Source organism: Phalacrocorax aristotelis, chromosome 1 (assembly GCF_949628215.1).
Source record: "Phalacrocorax aristotelis chromosome 1, bGulAri2.1, whole genome shotgun sequence".
NCBI classification, from domain to species: domain Eukaryota; kingdom Metazoa; phylum Chordata; class Aves; order Suliformes; family Phalacrocoracidae; genus Phalacrocorax; species Phalacrocorax aristotelis.
Genome location: NC_134276.1, coordinates 32,965,901 through 32,987,088, shown reverse-complemented (window position 1 = coordinate 32,987,088; position 21,188 = coordinate 32,965,901). Strand labels below are relative to the sequence as shown.

Here is a 21,188-nt window from a genome sequence, read left to right as displayed (position 1 = left end):
GGGGAAGCGGAATGGGGCGGGGGAGAGGGCGGGGCAGAGGGTGGGGCGCTGCGGCGCATGCGCGCTGCGGCGCGCTCCCCCCGCCGCACCCGGCTATGGCCCGCGAGCTGATCGGCCCGGCGCTGCCGCCCGGCTTCCAGCGCCGCGCCGAGGCGGACCCGGATGAGGACTTCGGCCAGGGTGAGGCGCCGCGGCCGCTCACCCCCGCTCCGCCCCGGCCGCCTCCTCTTCCCCCGCCCGGGGGCTCGCTCGGAAGGGGACTCGGGGAGGGCTCCCCCCTCCCTGCCAGGGGAGGCCGCCTCCCCCATCCTACCGTGCAACACGGCTACACGCGCGTGGCAGCCCCCCGGGGGGGGGCGGGGGGAGAGGGGAGGGGTGTCTCCCGTGTTTCGCCGCCCCTCAGGGCCCCTCGGTGGGTCCGGGTGGGTTGGGGGGCCGAAGGGGGCGTGGGGCCGCTCCTGGGGTCGGAGTGAGGCGGCTCCGAGGTGGGACGGAGCCGTGAGGCTGGTCTGGGGTAGGGGGTGTTTATAGTGGCTTTTTCAGGAAAAAATAATCTCACGAGGTGGGGTGCTACAGGTGCGAAACGGTTTAGAAACCTGTTTGAAAAAAAGTACTGCATTACTCTGTTTATTACTTTCCTGCTTAAGTCCAATACGTGCTTTCAGGCCCGTGCTCTTCAGTAGCTCCGAGCGCGAAAGGATTGTCAGGGCGGTGACCGTGCCCCTGCACTCGGCACTGGTGAGGCCGCCCCTCAAATGCTGCTGTGTTCGGTTTTGGGCCCCTCAATACAAGAAGGACATTGAGGTGCTGGAGTGTGTCCAAAGAAGGGCAACAAAACTGGTGAAAGGTCTGGAGAACAAGTCTTATCAGGATCAGCTGAGGGAGCTGGGGTTGTTTAGTCTGGAGAAGAGGAGGCTGAGGGGAGACCTTATCGCTCTCTACAACTACCTGAAAGCAGGTTGTGGTGAGGTGGGTGTTGGTCTCTTTTCCCAAGCTGCTTCAGGGGAGGTTTAGATTGGATATTAGGAAAAATTCCTTACTGAAAGAGTGGTCAGGCATTGGAACAGGCTGCCCAGAGGTGGTTGAGTCTCCATTCCTGGAGGTATTTAAAAGATGTGTAGACGTGGCGCTTCAGGGCATGGTTTAGGGGGCCTGGTGGTGTTGGCTTGATGGTTGGACATGATGATCCTAGAGGTCCTTTCCAACCTTAATGATTCTATGATTCTATGAAGTTAGTGGGCCGAAAAAAAAAGTGGTGTTTAGGTCCTCACAGCATACTTTCCTTTGTCAAACCAAAACACATCATGACACTGTTGTTTTTCAGTCAGCTTTCCCTGGGATGCAGAATTGACCTGTGGCCAGTGAGGCTGTGGTGCCTCACCTGCCAGCATCTCCAGTGTTGAGTGTGGTCACATCAGAAGTGGGACCTCTCTGAGACCAGCAGGCTGCCAGGCTGGCTCTCCTGCCATGGAGCTATTTCCCCCACTTAAACTCCTATGTGTTCTGTATCAATATGCCTGGAAGTAGCAGTTGGAGTGTTAATGCTGTCTGTCTTTAATCCAGGTTCAGGTCACTAGGATACTTATTCAGTTTCTGGCAGTGTTTTGGTGATCATTCAGTTATTCCAAACAAAGCAGCTTCGGTGGGAAAGGTTTGCTGTGCTTGCCTGCTCTTCTCATTTTTTAATCCAGAAGAGGGAGCAATAGGAAGCAAGAGCAAAGCTGCTGCTTTAGCTGACACCATAGCAACACCATGCTCCAGCCAGAAGCTTGGCTTTGGAAGTTCTCACTACAGGCTTGTTTGATGCAGCCTTTCCTATTCATATTTGCATTGATGGCTTATTCATTTTCTTTCTATTGACATACTGATACATGTTGCAAATATCTATACCATGTATGAATCCACTGAACAGAATAAGTTAAACTTATCATTAGGCCATGGTTTGTGATAGCAAGTGTTTTGGCAGTACCTAGTCTAGGTTACTCAGCCTAGTTTGTCCATTTTTTTGTACTAGTGTACACCAACTCCATAGTAGTACAGTTACTCTGGTAGACCTGCTTGCGGATTTCTGTATGAAGTGGATGAAGGAATTTTTTTCCCTTTAAAAAACATAACAAAAAACCCATCAAATTGTTTTTTATAACTTTTCTAAACGTTTCCTGACTTAAAACAGCTTGGGCCAACACTAAGTGTACCTGCTCAACATGTGAGGCATACCACTGCAGTGCAGGGGAGGAAGAGAGAGCAACTTGGCGTAATGCACTTTGTTGTACAGAAGCACAGCTCCAGCTGGAGCCCTGCACCTGGAGGTTCCGAGTGACAAAATCGTGTGGTGGGGCTGCCACAAGTGTCTTCTGCACTGTAACACTTGCTGGGTCTTGAGACAGAACGGGCAGAATTTTCTTTTTTTTTTTTTTTTGAATAAGGAAAACTGAAGATATAGTAATTGTAACTTGTGTAATCGCATTGATGTTAACATGTGGTGTTTTGCATTGTGAAACATGAGCAGAGTTAAAAGCTCAGTTGTGCATTTCCTTGTGCATCCCTGCCTCAGAAGATAAGGGAGTAACTAAGGTGAAGTGCCAGTTGTAGCCCTGCCTGTAGGTCAGCACAGGGAGAGACAAAATGGGCTTTGCCAGGAGGTACCAACCTCTGTCGGTGTCAGGGAACTGATGCTACTCAGACCCTGCGACACTGAATCAGGACCAGGATGGGAGCAAATGCTAGTTGGACGGACTCAAAAGCTCGTTCGTGGTAAATCCATTACCTTTCCTTCTTCAGCTTGTCACTGTCCACCCCACAGGACACGCTCATCTCCCTCCCAGTTCTTCAAGTCATGATGATTCTTTGAAGCTACCTATATGTGCTCCTGCTAGAAGAATCATAGTTCCTTTTTGGCCCGTTTGTCTCTTCCTCTGTGCTGTCCTTATACCAGCAGGAGAGAAATGCTGCGGAGTGGCTAAAAATAGCCAAAGATGCAGATGGGGGTTTTGGATATTGCAGCATTGAGGCCACATTTGTTGAAGTACAGATGCGTTGACGTGGTGTGTCTGAGTTGATCTGCCACTGTTGCTGAAGGTGAAAGGCTCTGCTCCTCTCTGTCCTTGAGAGATTCCCAGTGCCTGTCCGATGGCATGGTAGATTGCTTAGAATCACTAAATACAGCAGAAATTAACCTAGCAAAATCCAAAACAAAAAGTAGGTTTTCATTTGGCTTCTGAATTGAATTTACTTCATTTTCAGCTGGATAGTCCCCAGAGCAAGCTCAATGGAGAGGCCAAGTCAGAGCAACAGTAGTAGGATGGCTACTTACAGCAGCTGTGAAACATTCACTTCTGTCTGACTTGAGATGTATCCTTGGTCTGTTTCTCTCCTCTCCATCCCCAAAATTGTCTCCTCACGTTTTTTTATCCCACTGCCCTGCTCCGAGTTGTTCCGAGTTCTGGTTACTTCCTTGCTTTCCAGTTGCTCTACCATTGCTACATCCATTTCTCTTCCTCACCTCATTGGTTTTAGTTTTCTGACACTCTGAACTCTCCTCTGTTCCTCCTTTGATTGATATCTTTCCACTTTTCAGTGGCTCTCAGGGAACTTCCTCATTAGATCTTGGCCTCCCTCTTTACCCTTTCCTTTCTTTGCTCCCAGAATCTATGCTTAGCAATTCTCATTCCTTCATCTCTACTCTTCCCTGCCGCTCCTCACCCCACCCCGATCCAATGCTCTATCCTCGCCTTGCTGTTTATTAGTCTCAGTCAGTACCATGACAATATTAATTTTTAATCCCTGTTCTCCCAGGTCTCTTCCTCCTCTACTTTTTTCACCATGTCCAATGACTTTTCCTTCCCCAGGCTTTAAATGCCATTTTCCCTTCATGAATCAGTCTCTGCCTCTCTTGTTTCTGGTTGACCTGCTTAGGCTGCAGTTCCACGAACAAGCAGTTCTTTCAGGGGAGTGCTGGGTTTTGCAGTGTTATTTTTATGCCTCTTAAGGTTCCTGATCTATTTAATTGCACAGCCCACACAAGCAGTTGTGCCAGCATAACGGGGAAGAATTGGGATACAAAGTGTATATGTTAGCCCTGGTGTTGGACAGTGTGCCAGTGGGACCAGTCTCCTTCCTAAAATAATTTTGGTTTTACTAGTTCTTTCCAGCTCACAAAGCTGCTCCAAATTTCTCTCTTCCTCTGCAGTATCAGACTCATCAAACTGCATCTCAGTTTGCTCCTTTCGCTCCAAGTCCTTTCTCTTACCTGACTGCATTTGGAGCAAATGAAACTCTGCTTTCATGATATCACAGCAGCAGGTGGCTGGAGAAAGCTGTTGTGCGGATTTTTGTCTGGTTTTTGAGTGCTTTTTATCCAGTGGTGTTTCTCATACCAAGATGGGAGACTTCTTGACAGCAGTCTTTATTCCTGTTTATCATTCATCTGTTGGTTCCCTCTCATCTTGAGCTTACTTTCCATTTATCGGCTGGGGTGCTGTGTTTTGTTAACGTCTTAGTGCTGAAATGGATTTGTATGTCCCGGTTAAAGTCTTTCCCATTAAAACAGAAAACAAAATAAGTGGCAGATCTGTCTGGATACTTTGTAACTAGTAGACTGGCCTTGTTCTGTGTCTTGTGGTAAAGATAACTAACTAAAAGCTTTATGAAGCTCACTTGAAGGACTCAGTTTCTGCCTAGCCTTTGTCAGCTAACAATGGAACTGTAATCTGTATCAGGTTTTATTTTGCACCATCAAAAAGTCGTAGTTCTTTAACTGGAAATGTAATTTCCTGGTACCCTTAATTTGCATGGGTTTATTGCATCTCATCTTTTCATCTAACCCTTTACTATTCATAAAGCTAACAATGTCTTTTCACCATCAAAACATCTTTCTGTCCTGTCAGTCTTGGACTCAATGCTTGAAATATTAAAAGGAGGAATGGTGTCTGTGTTTCAGGATGCTAAATCATCAGTAGGATCAAATCCCCACTATATCAGATGACTGTTCATGCGGTGTGTGTAAACTGGTGCTGGCCCTGCACATTCTGCCCTGGGTCTGGAAGGGCTCTTACCTTGGGACCATTGCTGGTCTTCACTTACTCTGGTGGGCTCTGTGTTGATTGCACCTGTGAGGGTATCTGTGTTAAGTATCTCGTTTGGGGGGGCATTCGCTGTTATGATCAGTGGCTAACCTACTCCTGGACCCAGGGTATATGGTACTATGTCCAAATAAGTCTAGAAAGAACCATGCCTGCTGGTGGGGATGGTGCCAGAAACAGTTCAGGCCCATTAGCAGTGTTAGAGTCTTAATTTTTCCTTTGTTGGGATATCCCCCTTCCTCATTACTCTAGGGGGTGAAGGGTTGACTGGAGCATAAGAGCTCCATCCACTGCCCCGGCCTTCTGACAGCAAGGATTCTGAATGCCTAAATCATCCCTTTTTCAGCAGAGTACCTAAGTCTGTGCCTGCTGTTCAAGCTGAACCAGGAATAACCTTAGTTGTTAAACCCTTCCTAAAGCAGGCTGGCAATTAAATTCCACTAATCTATGGTCTCCCGTTTTGTGTATGTACAAATGATGTGATTTTTCATTAGTAAGCTTCAAATGCTTTATTGAGGTGGTATTTTCTTTTAAATATACTACTTTATACCGTATGCATTGTAAATCAGTTGTTAGATAAAACAGGGCTTTCTAGTCCTGTTCCAGAAGATATTAATATAGTAATGGGTTCATAATGTACTAATTTAATTTGGGGGTGGGGGTTCTTCATTGAAATATGGTGCTGAAAAAGTAACTTCTAGAAGTTTGTTTAGATACCTTTTCCAAATACTAGACAGAGCAATGATTTAATAGACTTGATTCTAGGTAGATATGTGTTTTGGGAATACCAAGATAGATCATACTCCTTTGACATGTTTAATAACAAGTATCCCAAATAACTCTGGATGTTCAGTTGCAGGCCCAGCACTGCCTCCAGACTATAAAAGCAGCTGTAGCTCAGAAAGTCCTGACAGTGGTGATGACTCGGAATCTCTTCCTCTACATAGAGATGTAAACAGAGATTCGGAAGAGGAGACAGAAGGAGATCCAGCACCCAAGTGAGTATGTTCTTAGGTTATTTGTATGTTTACATTGTATTACAAATGAAATGTGAGTGCATAAATTCTGAGAAAGGCACAGTAGTATATAAATAAAAAGGTAAACCCTGTACCTGTGTAAAGCTTGATGACATGTTCTGCACGCTCTTTGCAGTCCAGAATGTTCAGCTGACCTGTTCAACACCCTGTGGTGGAATTAAGTTATTTAGGGCAATCAGATCTCTGTATTTGCATGTTTCAGTTTGCACAGTTCTGCAATTAAAGTAATAAAACCCTTAATGTTTCGTTTGTTTATACTAAGGACAGACACCACTTACCATGTATGTAAGGATTTGGTACTTGAGTTTTGCCCTGTTTGTGGTATACTACCTCTCACTGAGAGGTCATAAGAACTACTTATGGGCATGAATTTATGCATTTAGTTAAGTCAATGCTACTGAAAAAAAACCCCAAATTGTTTAGCCAATAACAGGAGTTTGCACACACTCGCATTTGGTGAGGTTGTTTACTCACAATTGCTGTATGAAGAACTTGCCTGTGTTTGTGTTAGGCCTTGTGCAAGGGACTTGAAGGGCATTATGCCATCTTAATGAGTGTTAGAGTAATTATTGCTCGCTTCTTTTCTTGTTGTCTTATTAAACAGTTTTTCGGTTCATTAGAATTGAACTGAGAAAAATACTAATCAAAATGCAGACTGTATAAAAATGGAGAAAGAAGTGTGCTGAATTTAAAATTACTTTGTGACTAGAAAATGGTATTTCAACATTATTATACTCTTTTCTACAGCAAAAGCATTCTTAATGTTTTTTTAAATGTCAGAGCATTTTTGGAGTGAAGCTTATGCTCCCAATATTTTAATTGCTTCAAATTATTTTGGATCCTTTTGCACTGTTTCCTTGGTAACAGCAGGATATTTAGTACATAAGACTGTCTGGAATAATTTTATGGGGTTTTTTTTTTTTCCTTTTAAAAATGTAGATAATTTTTATGCATGTCAAGGTAATTATTACATGAAATCTCTGTATTTGCAGAAAGCCAAAAAGAATTCAGGAAGATGATGACGATGATGGCTTTTTTGGGCCTGCTCTTCCTCCTGGATTTAAAAAACAGGATGATTCTCCAGAGAGGTAATTAAAATGGGATTATGTTCAGACTCCTTCCCTTAAAACGCAGTTATTTTGGGTAAAATATTTTGTGGCACTATTACAGAACACTTCAGTTGTGCACTTCAGATTCAGAGCATTAAAATTGCTTCCTCCCCATTCTGAGAATGGGAACAGCATTCCCTTGAAACAGAACACGTGGGCCCCCCTCTACCTGGTTGGAAGGTTGGAGAGAAAAAGAAAAAATGTCAGTTGGCTGAATTATATTTTGAATGCCAAGTTCCTTCCATTTCTTATGATAGGTCTCAGATCACTGCGGAAAAAACAAATTACAGGTACAAGGAGTCGTAGTTCTGTAGTCCATTCTGGGCTGTGAGGGAATAGGGTGGTTAGCTTTTGTGTGGTGCAATGCGATGCAGATTACTGAAATAGTTGTTTGCTAATGCACCATGGTTTATTGTTTATGTGTCTCCAGGTAGAATACTAATCTGAACAGTGTAGTGCTTTCTAGAAAGCAAGCTGTCAGGGCTAAGCAAATAAGTGTGATTTATAGCCTCTGTCAGGAAGCTTTCCATTTGATTGCACACAATTATAACGTACTTAGCAAAAAAACCTATTTATGGGTTTTTCTATGCAGAACTTAACCATGTCTCACAGCCATCTAGTCTATATATCAATCTGTGGACTTCCATCTATAATTTGAAACTATAATCTGTAGTGAAATTGGTACATCCAAGTGGGTGATTTTTGATGAAAGGTACAAGATAGTCTTTGATCACTATTATCTTCCTCAGAGCAATAGGGAGCTGGTAGATAAATCAATACCTACCTGTCAGGTATGAGTTTTCAATTCTAGAAAAGTGACTCACTTTGTTGTCAAGCTGTGTATGTTTCTTGAAGGAAATTTCAAAGTTGAATTTGTTTTTAGTTTGGATAAATTTTTGTGATGCTTGGCAGCAGTTAGGAAAACAAGAATTTATGTAACTGAGGTTATTTGGAAGTAATCTCTTCGTACATATTTGGTTACACTTTGCTGTAAATGACACACTCTTCTGTAATTGTGGGTATCGTGCTTAGTGGGCTCGTTTGGTGATCTGATGGTCCCAAGAGTAATGAATTTTTTTCTTTTTCCTTGTATTTCATATGCACAATGTGTTAATTTAATTAGAAAATTTAGGAAGTCACTAAAAATAATGTGATCTCAAATAAAGTAAATAAATGCTTGTAGCTTTTAATATCAGCAGAGGTAGCCTTCTTGCTTTCTTTTTTTTTTTTTTTGACGTGAATATTCCTGTAGTAAAATGTTATGTCAAAGTGCGCAAAGGAGAAGAGGAAGAAAAGAGGCAACTTGTAGTTTGAAGGTCAGAGAGGTGAGCAGTAATACAGGTGGTCACCCATCATATAATCTTAGTCTTTTGTATATGCACCCAACTTTTATTTCTACTTAGCAGTTTATTTCCAATACTTTGGATAACTTCCATTTACACTCAGAGGGAAAGAGTCTGCTCTGTGGCTGTGAGTTTGAAAGATTAAAGCAGGAAAAGGCACTTGCTAGGGTTTGGGGTTTTTTTTGTTTGATTGTTTTTTGGGTTTTTTTTGTCATAGCTTACTGTACAACTGCTTCTAGCACACAGCGAGAAAGCAGATTGAGCTGAGCTGGTTTGTACCCAGCCCGATTCCCTGAATAGGTGGGAAAGGTGTGATGAGTGGGAAGCGCCTTGTCTGTCTTCCACCCCCATACACCTGGCAGTCTAGTTGTATTGACACATTGAGGCGCGTAAGCTGTGCAGGGTGTAGACACAATGCTGTTAACTGTCTCCCCGCTGCATTGCCCCTAGCGTTGAGCAGATTGCCAGCTGATGGTCTAGTCATGAATAATTGAAAGCCATGCAGGCTGTTTGTTTCAATGTATGGACATACTGTTTATTAGCTCTGTGTGACATACTCGTTTTATAAAAACTTTTGTTCGGTTACATCTTTCCAGACTTGTCAAAGCAACGTATTCATGATTAGGAGCAGCTCATGTGGCAATCTGCAGCTTGTTAAGAATTGTTCAAATCATTCTAGGATAAAAAAAAAATATGAACAGATTTCCTTCACCTTTGGAAAGGATATTGCTGTTTATGAGTGTTAGACACAAACAGAGCACTCGTAAATATTCCCGAAGTACTCACACATCAAGGTAAAGAGCGAAGGTTACCTTTAAAAATGTTATGTTACACATCAGAAGAATTCTGAAATGCCCATCTTGAAACATGCATTAGCAAGGACTCCAAGTCCAACGAGAGGAAAGCATTCTTTGCCATACATGAAATCTAATATTCCTTAAGTGAAAGCTTAATTCATGACAAGTCTGGGGTGGTTTTTTGAATGTGCATAGATAGGCACCAAAGTTGCCAACAGCAGCAAAATGTGTTTAACAGAGTTTTATTTATATTCACTTCATCTGTTCAGAGAGCCTTTGGACATCCAGGAAACTGTCAGGAATCATGCTGGCTGTGTGCTGCTGAGGAAGGACCCAAGCAACAGGGTTATTTATTGGGGGGGGGGAAGATAGAAGTGGAAGGCATGGGAGGAATGAATGTGGGAACCATTTTTATATTTCTTGGAGAGACCTTTTAGCTGTGATGGAAGCAAAGCAAAGTATTTGAGATCTGTTCTTTTTCACAACTTGCACAGATACAGCCCACAACATAGATGTTCTTCTATATTTTAATAGAAAACTTTTTTCATAGTTTGGTTTAACTGTCTCTCCCTGCAAAATAAAGGTACTTGTATACTAAAATAAAAGATTGTTTTGGTCAAGTCTGTGTAGATTTAAAGTCAATCTCTCTAAATTGTATTGGGAATTTTAAAATATGGTCTTAACAAGAAAGCAGTCAGAAATGAACAAAGGAAAATAAAAGCTGTTTCTTTTTTGCAGCAGCTAGGTGGGGGTGGAACTTCAAATTTAACCCAGACCTCTTGCCTGGGTTTGAAACCTCACCAGTGCCCTCATCCTGGCCTGAGCTCACATTTATTGCTTGTGTCTGCCAGTCTGTGGTGGGCTTTTTGGCAGGACTTCCTGCTTTTTATTTCCCCTCTTCAAATGCTGACAATAATATCACTACAGCAGGACTGTACTGATTAGATTATACGGGGTGTAGTAGAAGACCATCATTAGCATAATGCAATTCATGTTGTGTTACATTTGATCACCCTAAAGCTCAGAAACTGAAGATTATAATAAACAAGGTCTCTCCTGATACAGTGTGAGAATACTGTCACTTGGATATTTCTGCAGGTGATAATTGTTTAAGTTTTTAATTAGCTTTTATTAGTTTTGAAAAACGTGGTGCATTATTAAGAGGAACTCATACAAAAGTCTTTTCAGTACTGCAAGCAAGTTTGTAGTTTGCTTTGAAATGTTTTCACTATTGGAAAGAGATTCTCACCTTTCTGTGTTCATGGAGACACTTGAATTGTACTGCTTGCAGAGCTGCTGTGTAAAAACAAGTCCACGAAGTTGCCTGGGATCACAAAACTTTTCTTCTCTTGTCCCGACTCCAGGGGAGAATAAACTTAAAATCAGAGCAGTTCGCTGATTCTGTTTATTGAAGGACAGTGAAACTGTGGTGCAAGACAAGAATGAACGAAATTGGCTTTGTTGCTAGAGAGAGTAGCGTATACTTGACTTCCCACCTCTTCATTGCTCTTGAATCTGGTGAAGGAAGCTTAGGGAAGAAATAAGTGGACGTCCTTCACTACATGCTGCAACTTTTGCAGTTTTCTTGCATCCTAGCTGTGTGCAGAGGTCCTCCTGGAAAACAGAGAAACTCTTCTTATTCAGTTATTTCTATAGTGTGCACATAGGGGGCACACTTGACATGGGGAGGATGGAGAATCATACTTCTCATCAACATTTATTTTTTATTTTTATATTAATCTATTACATTTTTTCCTGCAGCAAACAGTGGAAGACTGTAATTTAATGTACTCTCCATGTTGTTTATGTTACTTCCAGGATTTTTTCCCCCCTCAACTGAAAACCAAGATTTCAATTTTTTTTCCCTCTCAAGGCCCATTATAGGTCCTGCATTACCACCTGGCTTTAAGAAACCTTCACAGGACACTGGGAATAGCAGATGTTCCATAGGACCGTCTGTTTCGTCAGAATTCCATACCCAGGTTTGTGAAAACAGAAGCCTTTTGTTTTAGTACAAGCTATCTGAAATGCTTAAACAAGTAGGAGCCTGAAAAAGTCTACTAGACATACTTTTCAGCATGACAGTTTAATTTTAGACCAGAAAGTGTCTGGCATATTTTTGCCTGAGTCAAATACTGAAGAGTAAATAAGCCTTAAAAAAAGAAAAAGGCTGGCCTGTTTGTTGTGATTTAGCTGTTAAACAGCTGATGCGCTCACTGAACACAATATCTAGGCATCCTAAACTGCAATCATGGTAATGTTTTTCCATCCTTTCTTTTGGTGTGATGTCCTTCACAAGTGAACATCTTGGCAAAGTTCAAATTTTTAAAGACATTAAAGAAATAATGCAGCCTGTTAGAATGAAAATATTTATCTGTAATTCAAGCTTTTACCCCTTTGCTGATGGGGAAGCAAAATGATTGAATATTTCACATATCTTCACCTCCTTAAAAATGTTTATTAGTGGGTGCATTAAATAAGTTTATACAAAAGAACGCAATCAAGAATGACACTACAGAGTCACTCGTTCTTATCAATAGCAAGATGATATCTGTAACTGGGAGTGAGGCAGAGCAGGGCACTGACACTGACACAGTTTTTTGGTTTGTGTTTTTTGGCTGGTCTCGTGAGGTTAGGTAAAGACTAGGTAGAAATCCTATTGTCTAATCCCTAGCTGCAAAATAATGTATGTACTATTAAAGAACATTCAGGAATAAGATGTGTGATAAAACACAGCTAGAAGTATTGTGAAGATTCAGCTCCCTAAACACGGGCCTCTGGTACCATTCTGAGGGCTGTGAATTATCTGTAGCGGGCTGGCAGACGGGGAGTAGCACCTTAGAGAAGCTCACGTCCTTCCTGAGCAGCACCTTTTAAGCCTGGCAGGATCCCTAAGACATTAAAAATGGTGCTGGGTACCAGTGTTTAGGCAACTGAATCTTTCTCATGCTATGATAAACTAAATATTAATTCCTTGTAAGAATTGGATATCAGTAAAAATTTCTTTACTGAAAGAGTGGTCAGGCATTGGAAGAGGCTGCCCAGAGACGTGGAGTCGCCATCCCTGGAGGTGTTCAAAAAACATGTAGACGTGGCACTTCAGGGCATGGTTTAGGAAGCATGGTGGTGTTGGGTTGGCCGTTGGGCTTGATGATCTTAGAGGTCTTTTCCAACCTTAATGATTCTATGATTCTGTGTTTCTAATTAACAGTTATTCTCTTTATTTCTAAAATACTTTAACTCCCAGGGACATGCAGGACATGCCAGGAAGGAATGAGACAAAGGCTGCTCTGGAACTTCATTTTTTGATTAGTAGTTGCGAAGTATATCATTCTCCAGCCTCCTACAGCAAGAGTTGTCATAATACTTCATGAAGAATGATTGTTTGACATTTTTAAGATACTCATAGTCTAATGGCTCCAAATAGCGATTAAGCAATTTATCTCTTGAGGCAGCAATGTCAAAACTGATCTGCTTATATATTTTACAAACAAAAAAGTCTCTTTCCTCATAAATAGATCTTCTAGCATCAGCTTTGTTACAGCTATTGCAGAACGATACTTATTCTACTTTTTTCTTTCTAGTAATACTTTATCTTTTTTTTACCTTTTAATATGATGAATAATTTTTCTTGTTTATTTTGATATTTATTTAATTATTTTGTATTCTAGTGCATCTTTAGGGGCAGCTTACTCCATGCTGACTCTTCCCTTTATATTGATTTCCCCGTCATCTTGAAGGTTGTGTTTTTTAATGTTTGTTTCATTTCATCTTGTTTGAGGCAGGTGGTAATGGAGTGTATTGAACGTAAGACTAATGAGAAAGGAAACAAGACGTGCTTCTTCAATTAAAACTCAGCAGGGAATTTGTCTTTCATCCTCAAGTACTTTACAGTACAATTTATTATGAAAGTCTTATATCTTTGCATTTTTTATTTGTTTGCACACAGAGAGAGGGAAGTGTCTTACTTCCTTGATTTCTCAAGATGGTTATTCCTCTTCACCACCATCTCCTCCTTTAACAAAAAAAAGAGAGAGAGACAGTGCAGTCACCCCATTTGCTAAAAGTTGAAGCAATATGGCAATGGTAGGTAATTAGTGAAAGCTTGACTATGTATATGTTTTTGAGAAAAATGATGAGAGAAATTGGTGTTACCACCTTGCATTGAGGGCATTCATAGATGACCAGCTGCTTCTCACCCTTCTCAGTCTTTCAGATCTAGTTCATGCAACTGGTCATACAGCCATTAAATTTGCTAAGCCTCTTCTTGCATCTTGTGGTCCACAGCCATACGTAGCTGTGTCTCTTGTTACCTGAAGCTTGCCTTCCCTGCTGCTTTTACCTAAAGGCAGGCAGGAGCAACTGGCTTGCTAGCTTGGAGCAGCATCATTGAAGCACGCCAGTTTCTAGAGCAAATGGCACATGTAGGAGTAACGTGGCTAATATCACACCCACTGTCTTAGCCCAAATCCCTCTACAGCAGTGAGATGCCAGCTATGAGCAGCCTGAAGTATTAGGCTTGAACTCAGTGTAACAGGATACCTTTCCTGCTCTCTTCCTCCTTTCACTCATCCTCCCCATGCTCCCAGTAGGTGACTCTTCTAGTGAGGTTCTGTGTTCTGTTCTTGTGTTCTACACTGGGTCACCTCTGCCTTGGTCGACTTACTTTACACAGAAGGCTCCTGATACTGTTTTTGCCATTGCTTGTGAGCCCTTATCTGTCAGTGTCATGTCTTGGTTCTAGGATGTCCACCTGGTAACTGAAGTTTGGTATGACAAAAACAAGCCGTTCCCCACCCCCCCACCCCCGTCTGCATCCTTCATTTGAAACTTCTTTGCCACCACCTTATATCCAGAATCAAAGAATGGCAGGGGTTGGAAGGGACCCATGGAGATCATCTTGTCCAACCCCACTGCTTGAGCAGGGACACCCACAGCAGGGGGCACAGGACTGCATCCAGGCGGGTTTGAATGTCTCCAGGGAAGGGACTCCACAGCCTCCCTGGGCAGCCTGTGCCACTGCTCTGGCACCCTCACAGGAAAGAAGTTTTTCCTCATATTGAGGTGGAACTTCCTGTGTTCCAACTTGTGCCCATTGCCCCTTGTCCTGTCTCTGGGCACCACTGAAAAAGAGTCCAGTCCCATCCTCTTGACACCCTCCCTTCAGATGTTTATAAGCATTAATGAGATCCCCCCTCAGTCTTCTCTTCTCCAGGCTGAACAAACCAAGGTCTCTCAGCCTTTCCTCATAAGAGAGATGTTCCAATCCCCTGATCATCTTCGTAGCTCTCTGCTGGGCTCTCTCCAGTAGTTCCCAGTCTTTCTTGAACTGGGGAGCCCAGAATTTGGACCCAGTACTCCAGATGTTGCCTCACTAGGGCAGAGTAGAGGGGGAGGATAACCTCCCTTGCCCTGCTGGCCGCACTCATTTTTAATATTCTTAAGTAATGCTCTGTGCTTTCTGAGTATACAGGCATGATGTCATCCTACTCCCATTGCTTTATCACCCACATTCAGGCTGTAGCTAAATCTGTTCAATTCTGTAGATCTTGGGCGCCTTAGCTTTGCTTCCAGGACACTGTGGCATCACGATTTTCTGTCCACATCTGTACTGCTTTAACTTGGGAGGGACCTGTAAGCTTTCTGTACAACCACTGGCATCCACAAAGATTCTTACTGATACCTAGAACATTTCAAACTCAGTTTTTTGAGCCATTGTCCAAATAATTGCTTAGAATGCAACATCAGAAGGGATTGAAGAATTGAATGACAGAACCAAGAGATTAGATTGGCAGATACTATATGCCCAGGGGTGTAGTACTGTGCATGCCACTGTACCCTAGCTTGCATGTTAATCTTTCTAGCATCCTAACAGAATCTGAGCTCAAGACAGTTCATGCAGCACGAAATTGCAATCCTTATTATGGAGATGCATCCAAATGTTGCTTAGGATGGTAAAGCCCAAAGTATGTATGCTTGTGTGTTTCAAAGTTACCTATGGTCACAGAGGCTACGTGGCTGTGTGCAGAGCAGTCTAAAGCAGCAGGACTTTGTGTATTGCCACTGTGTTCACCAGTGGTGTTGCCACAGAGATGGTGCTTTTGGAAATGCGGAGACTAAGTATCCATGTTACAGTGCTAGAACAGGTCTAATCTGGAGGTTTAGTCCAGGTTTTTGTCATCTGACTGGCAGATGCATTGCATTAGGTTTATTTGCTCTTCTAGACAAAATCATTCTAATCCTATGAAGCTGAAGTGTTTATTGATGGTCTTAGCACGATGGTTGAGAAAAACATTTTATTTTTGGAAGGTAACGGATAGTAGTGAGGAAGAAGACAATCTTATAGGCCCAATGCCTGCAAAAGGACCAGTGGATTCTGATGTGACTAAAGAATTTGAACGCAGAGCTCAGAGAATGAAGGAAAAACTTACTTCAGCAGACTGCGTAAGTTGGATTTATTAATTTCTAATATTTTGTTGGTGGAGTGTATTTGTGTTTTTTCTTTGCCTACTTCTATGTGAACCCAGTTGCAGTTCTGCTTGGGATGCTGAGTGTTTGCAGTTGTTAAGATAAAGAAAAAATCCATTATTTCTGCTGGAAGCTAAGAGCTTCAGACAACATTTTTTTATTATGCCTTTTTCACTCTCTCCTCCCCCCTCACTATTTCTTCTGTAAAGGATGAACCCAAGCAAATTACTAGGGAATCGTGGATGACAGAGCTTCCACCTGAATTGAAAAGCTTTGGATTTGGCCCAAGAACATTCAAGAGAAGAGCAGATGACAAATCGGGTGATAGATCTATTTGGACAGATACTCCAGCTGACAGAGAGAGAAAAGCCAAGGTGAGCATTTATCCATTCATATATGCCTGCAGGCAGTATGTACGTTGTTGATATTCTGTGAAAACAGAGTCAAGATACCCTGAGCTGTTCAATACAATTTTTTTTCCAGATTTTTCTTTGTTATCAGAATTTATTAATTCAGGCTTAAAGGTAAAGGCAAGGAAATAACGATTTTTAAGTAACAATATTAATTTATTCCCTCTCCCTTCTGCAGTAGTGAGGTACTCTGTATCAGCTCATTGAATTTCCAGTTACAGTGTGTCCAGTTTCTTCTTTTATCAAGCTGAGCAAAAAATATCTGGTAGCCTTTATCGTGGCCTCTACCCTTCAGATTTAATTAAAGTAAATATAGTTTTCCTTGCTTTTTACTTCAGACATTGATTACTATAGTGTGTGATTTGCTTCTACTCATCAGGAAAGAGAAGAGGCAAAAAAGTCAACTGGTAAGGATAATGAAGAAATTGTATTGTCTGGGAGAGACAAGAGACTTGTTGAACAGGTGACTTCATACAATGTAAGTGTAATAGCAAAATACTTCCTTTTCCTGCATTTCTTCTAATCCTTCAATCTTTTCTTCTGGTTCTCATTGCTAGCGCTGCTGGTTTCCATGGTGATGCCACTGCAGTCTTCCCATTTAGTACCCAAATCTACTGCCGTTTAAGTCATTAGAACATTTGCCATGGACTTCAACAAGAGCAGGATTGGGTCCTCAAGCTGCTGCTGAGAACAGTGTGACAGAACTGGGGCTTGTGTATATCTTGCCAGTTTTAGGTGCTGTTTTCCTTAAGTCATCCTCAGGTCAGGACATGGCTGCTGGGAGCAAACAACCTTAATCCAAATCTTAGCTTGCTTCACCAAATTACCAACATCCCAAGAATAAATCAGTAGTAAATTTTTAACTTTTAGGACAAAATGTGCATTAACCCAAAAGAAGCTTGATGGCCTAAGCAGATGAATGCGTTAATTACACTATGTAGTTAATTACATTAACTGCTCATTACAACAGCATTATTACATGAAGTTTTTCTCCATCTCTGCAGAAGCAGATAATTTTCACAGACAGATATTGATTACAAGAAATCTGAACTCTATATCAAATTCCCTCTCACTTTTCTGTCTGCCAACCCTGTCCACCAGAGTATATGGCCTATTGCCTGCCTTACAGCTGCTCGTTCCAGTTCTTCCCTGATTTATGGCTTGACGTCTTATGGAAGGCAATCTGGTCCCTCGAGAGTATAATTAACTTGAGAATCACAGCCTTGGCTTATATTGCATGATTGAAGTTTATCTGGCACTTTCAATAATTTATTTGTAGCTCATTAAGTCACATGTCCCTCTTGACTTAGAGGCTTGCAAATCCACAGCTATTAGCATGCTGTCTTAAATTTCTTCTGTATTGTCTGTTTCTACTGTTATTCTGAATATAGTAGAGTAATTTTCATGTAAAACTACGGGCTTTGCTCTGTACCATTGCCAAAATAAAACATATATGGGTCTTTACTGTTTCAAAGGCTAATGGAGTTCTCTCAAAAAAAATTGAAGGCAGCATGTTGTTTAAGAACAGTGTTTCTTGGGTTCTTTTTTTTGTTTTGGTGTTTTTTATTTTTTACTTTTTTAATCAGCTCTCTTCTGATTTTTGGGTGGTTGGGGTTTTATTAAGTTTTTTCCTCTATTCTTTCCTATGTTTTTCTCCACTGACCTTTATCAAGGATACATTCATAAAACAGGATCTTTCATTTTTTAAATGATTTCTTACAGTTAATTCTCTCGGTGCTGATTACATACACATTCCCTAGTGCAATTCTGTCAACATTGACGCAGTTACACCATGACTAAGTATTGTCCATTTTCTGTTTTCCATAAAAAAAATTTCTTATGTCACATATCGATTATTATTCGTATGTGTGATGAAGTAAGTGTTTGCACAGGGAGAGAAGGGAAATGAACCTTCAGAATAAATATCTCGTGTTCCTAGACAGGAGAGGACAGAGCTGCTTATCTTTTGCTCTCTCCGATGAGAGAATTGGTTTGGACTGATCTGTCTGGTTTGTAAATATTTGAGTTTGAGAAATTGACTACTTAGGGATACACAAATAGGCTTTACCTGAGTAAAAGAGGGGCCACATAGTCTTGTGAGAACTAATCCTGCTCCTCTGAAATGAGCAAAAGTTTTATGCTGTATTTGGGCTGGTTCCTGCTCTTTAGTAAACGCAACTAAAGTCCTTGACTTGGCAAAGTATGTTCTCTAGCTCAAACCTGTGACTTTGTCCTATGGCCTCGCAACAGGTGATTCAAGTACTGAAAAGTTAAGAGTACAAGTTAAAAAAACAGTAGTGCATGAGAGTAAGGTTGAAAGGGTATTAGCACTGACCAAAACCGGATGCTGTGGGGAAGTGTATAAGAAACTGGGCCTGTACTTTGAGGTGTTTCTCTTGACATGTTGACTTCATTTGTCTCTGCTTAATAATGGCAGAGCAGCTTTTATATTTCTTTTGCATTATTTTTACAATTTATCTCCACTACCTCTGGAGGTTCAACAACATTATGGGTATCTTTAACGTCAGTGAATTATTAGTATTTTATTTGGCATAAACAAGACGACACGTGCGTTCTGCTCTGTGTGCGCTAAATGTATCATTCTGTTCTCCAGTTACTGAGCTGTCGACTTTTTCTGGAAATTTTAGCCTTCCTAATTCCAATCTTTCCATCTGGATTTTCTGTATGTTGTTGATATTTTGTAATACTTTATTTCCTCTTCCTTCTTTCCATTTTCCAGGAGTCAAAGAGGTCAGAATCTCTCATGGACATACATCAGAAAAAGCTAAAGAGCAAAGCATCCGAAGAAAAGAACAAACCTCAAGAAAGAAGGCCGTTTGACCGAGACCAGGATCTCAAAGTCCATCGATTTGACGAAGCACAAAAGAAAGCTCTTATAAGAAAATCCAGAGACCTCAATACGAAGTTTGAGCACAGTAAAGGCAATATGTTTTTATAACATAAAAGCATGAAGCTTTTTTGAAGTTAAGTCAATTGCATTTTGAATACTTAATTTTTTAAGTATTTTTCTGTAAATATTTGTATGCAAAATAAATACCCTGATGTTTAACTATTTCTCCTCGTCTGTAAATACTCTGTTAAGGAGGATCACCTGTAACTACACTGGTGAAGGGAAGTCCTGGTTTAATAAAAGATAATGTAAGTTTGCTACTTTAACACATTGATATATATAAATTTTTGTTAGCATAAAAATAATTAAGTAAAATAGGTATTATTTTAAGGAGCTCTAGATTTGATCTTGCAATGGAGTTGGCAGTTTCCCCCTTTCTCCTGCCATGTTTAAGATATTCTTGCTGAGCCCGACCTGAAGGCCATGGAAAAATCCCCTTTAGGCTTGTGGGCAGGACACTGCTTGACTGGTGTTTCTGCTGGGGAGGATGAACTCAAATGGCAGCTTTTACGTCCACCCAGTGCTTTTATGTCTCTGATTCTGTGTCTGTACATAAGTACAGGTTTATATGTATGCAGGGTAATTTCTGTACTATAGCAGGAAGAGCTAGTGGTAGCAGAAGTAATAAAACCTCAAGATTTGCAGGTTTAATTATAAAATGGTAGTATACAAGAAGAGAAAATGAGTTTCAATTTGTAGAGCTTATCACCAGAAAATCCATCTTTTTTAAAAACAAATACAATGTGAAAATCGAAATAAAGCTTATTTTGTCAGTTAATTTGCAGATCAGAACAGCTCTTAGGTGTCAGAAAGGAAAGAAGTCTGACATTTTAAAAAATCTACATCCATGCTTAGAGTTCTTTAGCTCTTCTGTGTGTGTGCACGGAGCAGCTGAAGGGAGAGTTGTATTGTTTTGAATTAGAATTGTACTTCCCTCCTTTTTCTCTTGAGTAATGTTTGGGATCCTTTTTGAGGAGTTACTGAAAATATCTAGATATGAAAATAATTTTATATATGAGATGCTGGCAACTTGTTTGGAAGCGTGACACATTTTCCGTATTAAATATCATGGGGTTCACTGTAATTTAAAAAAAGGCTGCCATGACAGACGGTGTCTGGGTTGGTTCATGTTGACGCAGCAGTGACCCAATGAGCCCCAGAAACGAGTGGCTGAAAACTTGGTCTTATTTCATTGCATGTGTGCGTGAGCCCAAGGCCCAGTCTCTGCATACTGAGAATTCTTGGAGAATTTTCAATGTCACAAATGAATGCTTATGTACAATATATTTAGATGCTGCTTTTTTTTTTTTAATAGACAGTTTATATTGCCATCTGAAATATCTGCTACCTTCAGGAGGAAGAGGGACTGGTTTTGTATTGTGTCTGGTTTTACTTTAATCAGTTTTGAGTTTCTGAGCCTTCTCGTTTTGCGGCGAGAGGAGGGTTTTAAACAGCAAGCAAGGCCTCACTAGGTTTCTAGGTTCTGAGTTGTCTCCCTCCCCTTTTTGGGGAGCTCCTCTGCAGCTGGGGGTTAAATGACATCTCTCTAGCGATTCAGAAAGAGTAGATTTCTTAATTGGAAAGGCAGTATTAGGAACATTTGTGGGTTTTTTAGGCAACTAAAGCAATGACAGTGAGTATTGCATGACTAGCTAAATCTTCATGGTTGACAAAAAATGACCCTCATGCCCACTTCTGGAAACCCTAATGCCTTGAGAGATCTATTTATTTTCAGGTGTTGCCTGACGCTGAAAGAGCGGATCTCATGAGCCCATCACGCAGTCCTTGCTCATTCAGACGAGTCTGTAGCAGGGGTGAGGGCTGCTTGTATTAGGATTTTGTTATGTGCTTCGTTTTCATATTTGTTCTTTGGTCCCTCTTCCTCCAAACTGAGAACCGGTCATCAGATGTTGCAGATGGCCAGATCTTGCCGTCCTGCTGTTTGCTGGCTGCCCTCTCCGGCCCCACCGCGGTCGCCTGCCCTCTCCGAGGACGTGTTTTGAGTGGAGGCTCCACGGTGTTGCTCAAGAGG

The 21,188-nt window shown here is 41.4% G+C and overlaps 1 protein-coding gene across 1 annotated transcript; it reads left to right on the top strand.

Annotated features, from left to right (window-relative positions):
• Positions 1–36: 36 nt before the first annotated feature.
• Positions 37–19,320, top strand: GPALPP1 (GPALPP motifs containing 1). Its single transcript, XM_075087307.1, has 8 exons — positions 37–180; positions 5,935–6,079; positions 7,111–7,206; positions 11,241–11,349; positions 15,677–15,811; positions 16,045–16,209; positions 16,625–16,723; positions 18,986–19,320. The coding sequence occupies exons 1-8, from the start codon at positions 96–98 to the stop codon at positions 19,202–19,204; spliced, it is 1,053 nt and encodes a 350-aa protein (XP_074943408.1). The 5' UTR covers positions 37–95; the 3' UTR covers positions 19,205–19,320.
• Positions 19,321–21,188: the final 1,868 nt, after the last annotated feature.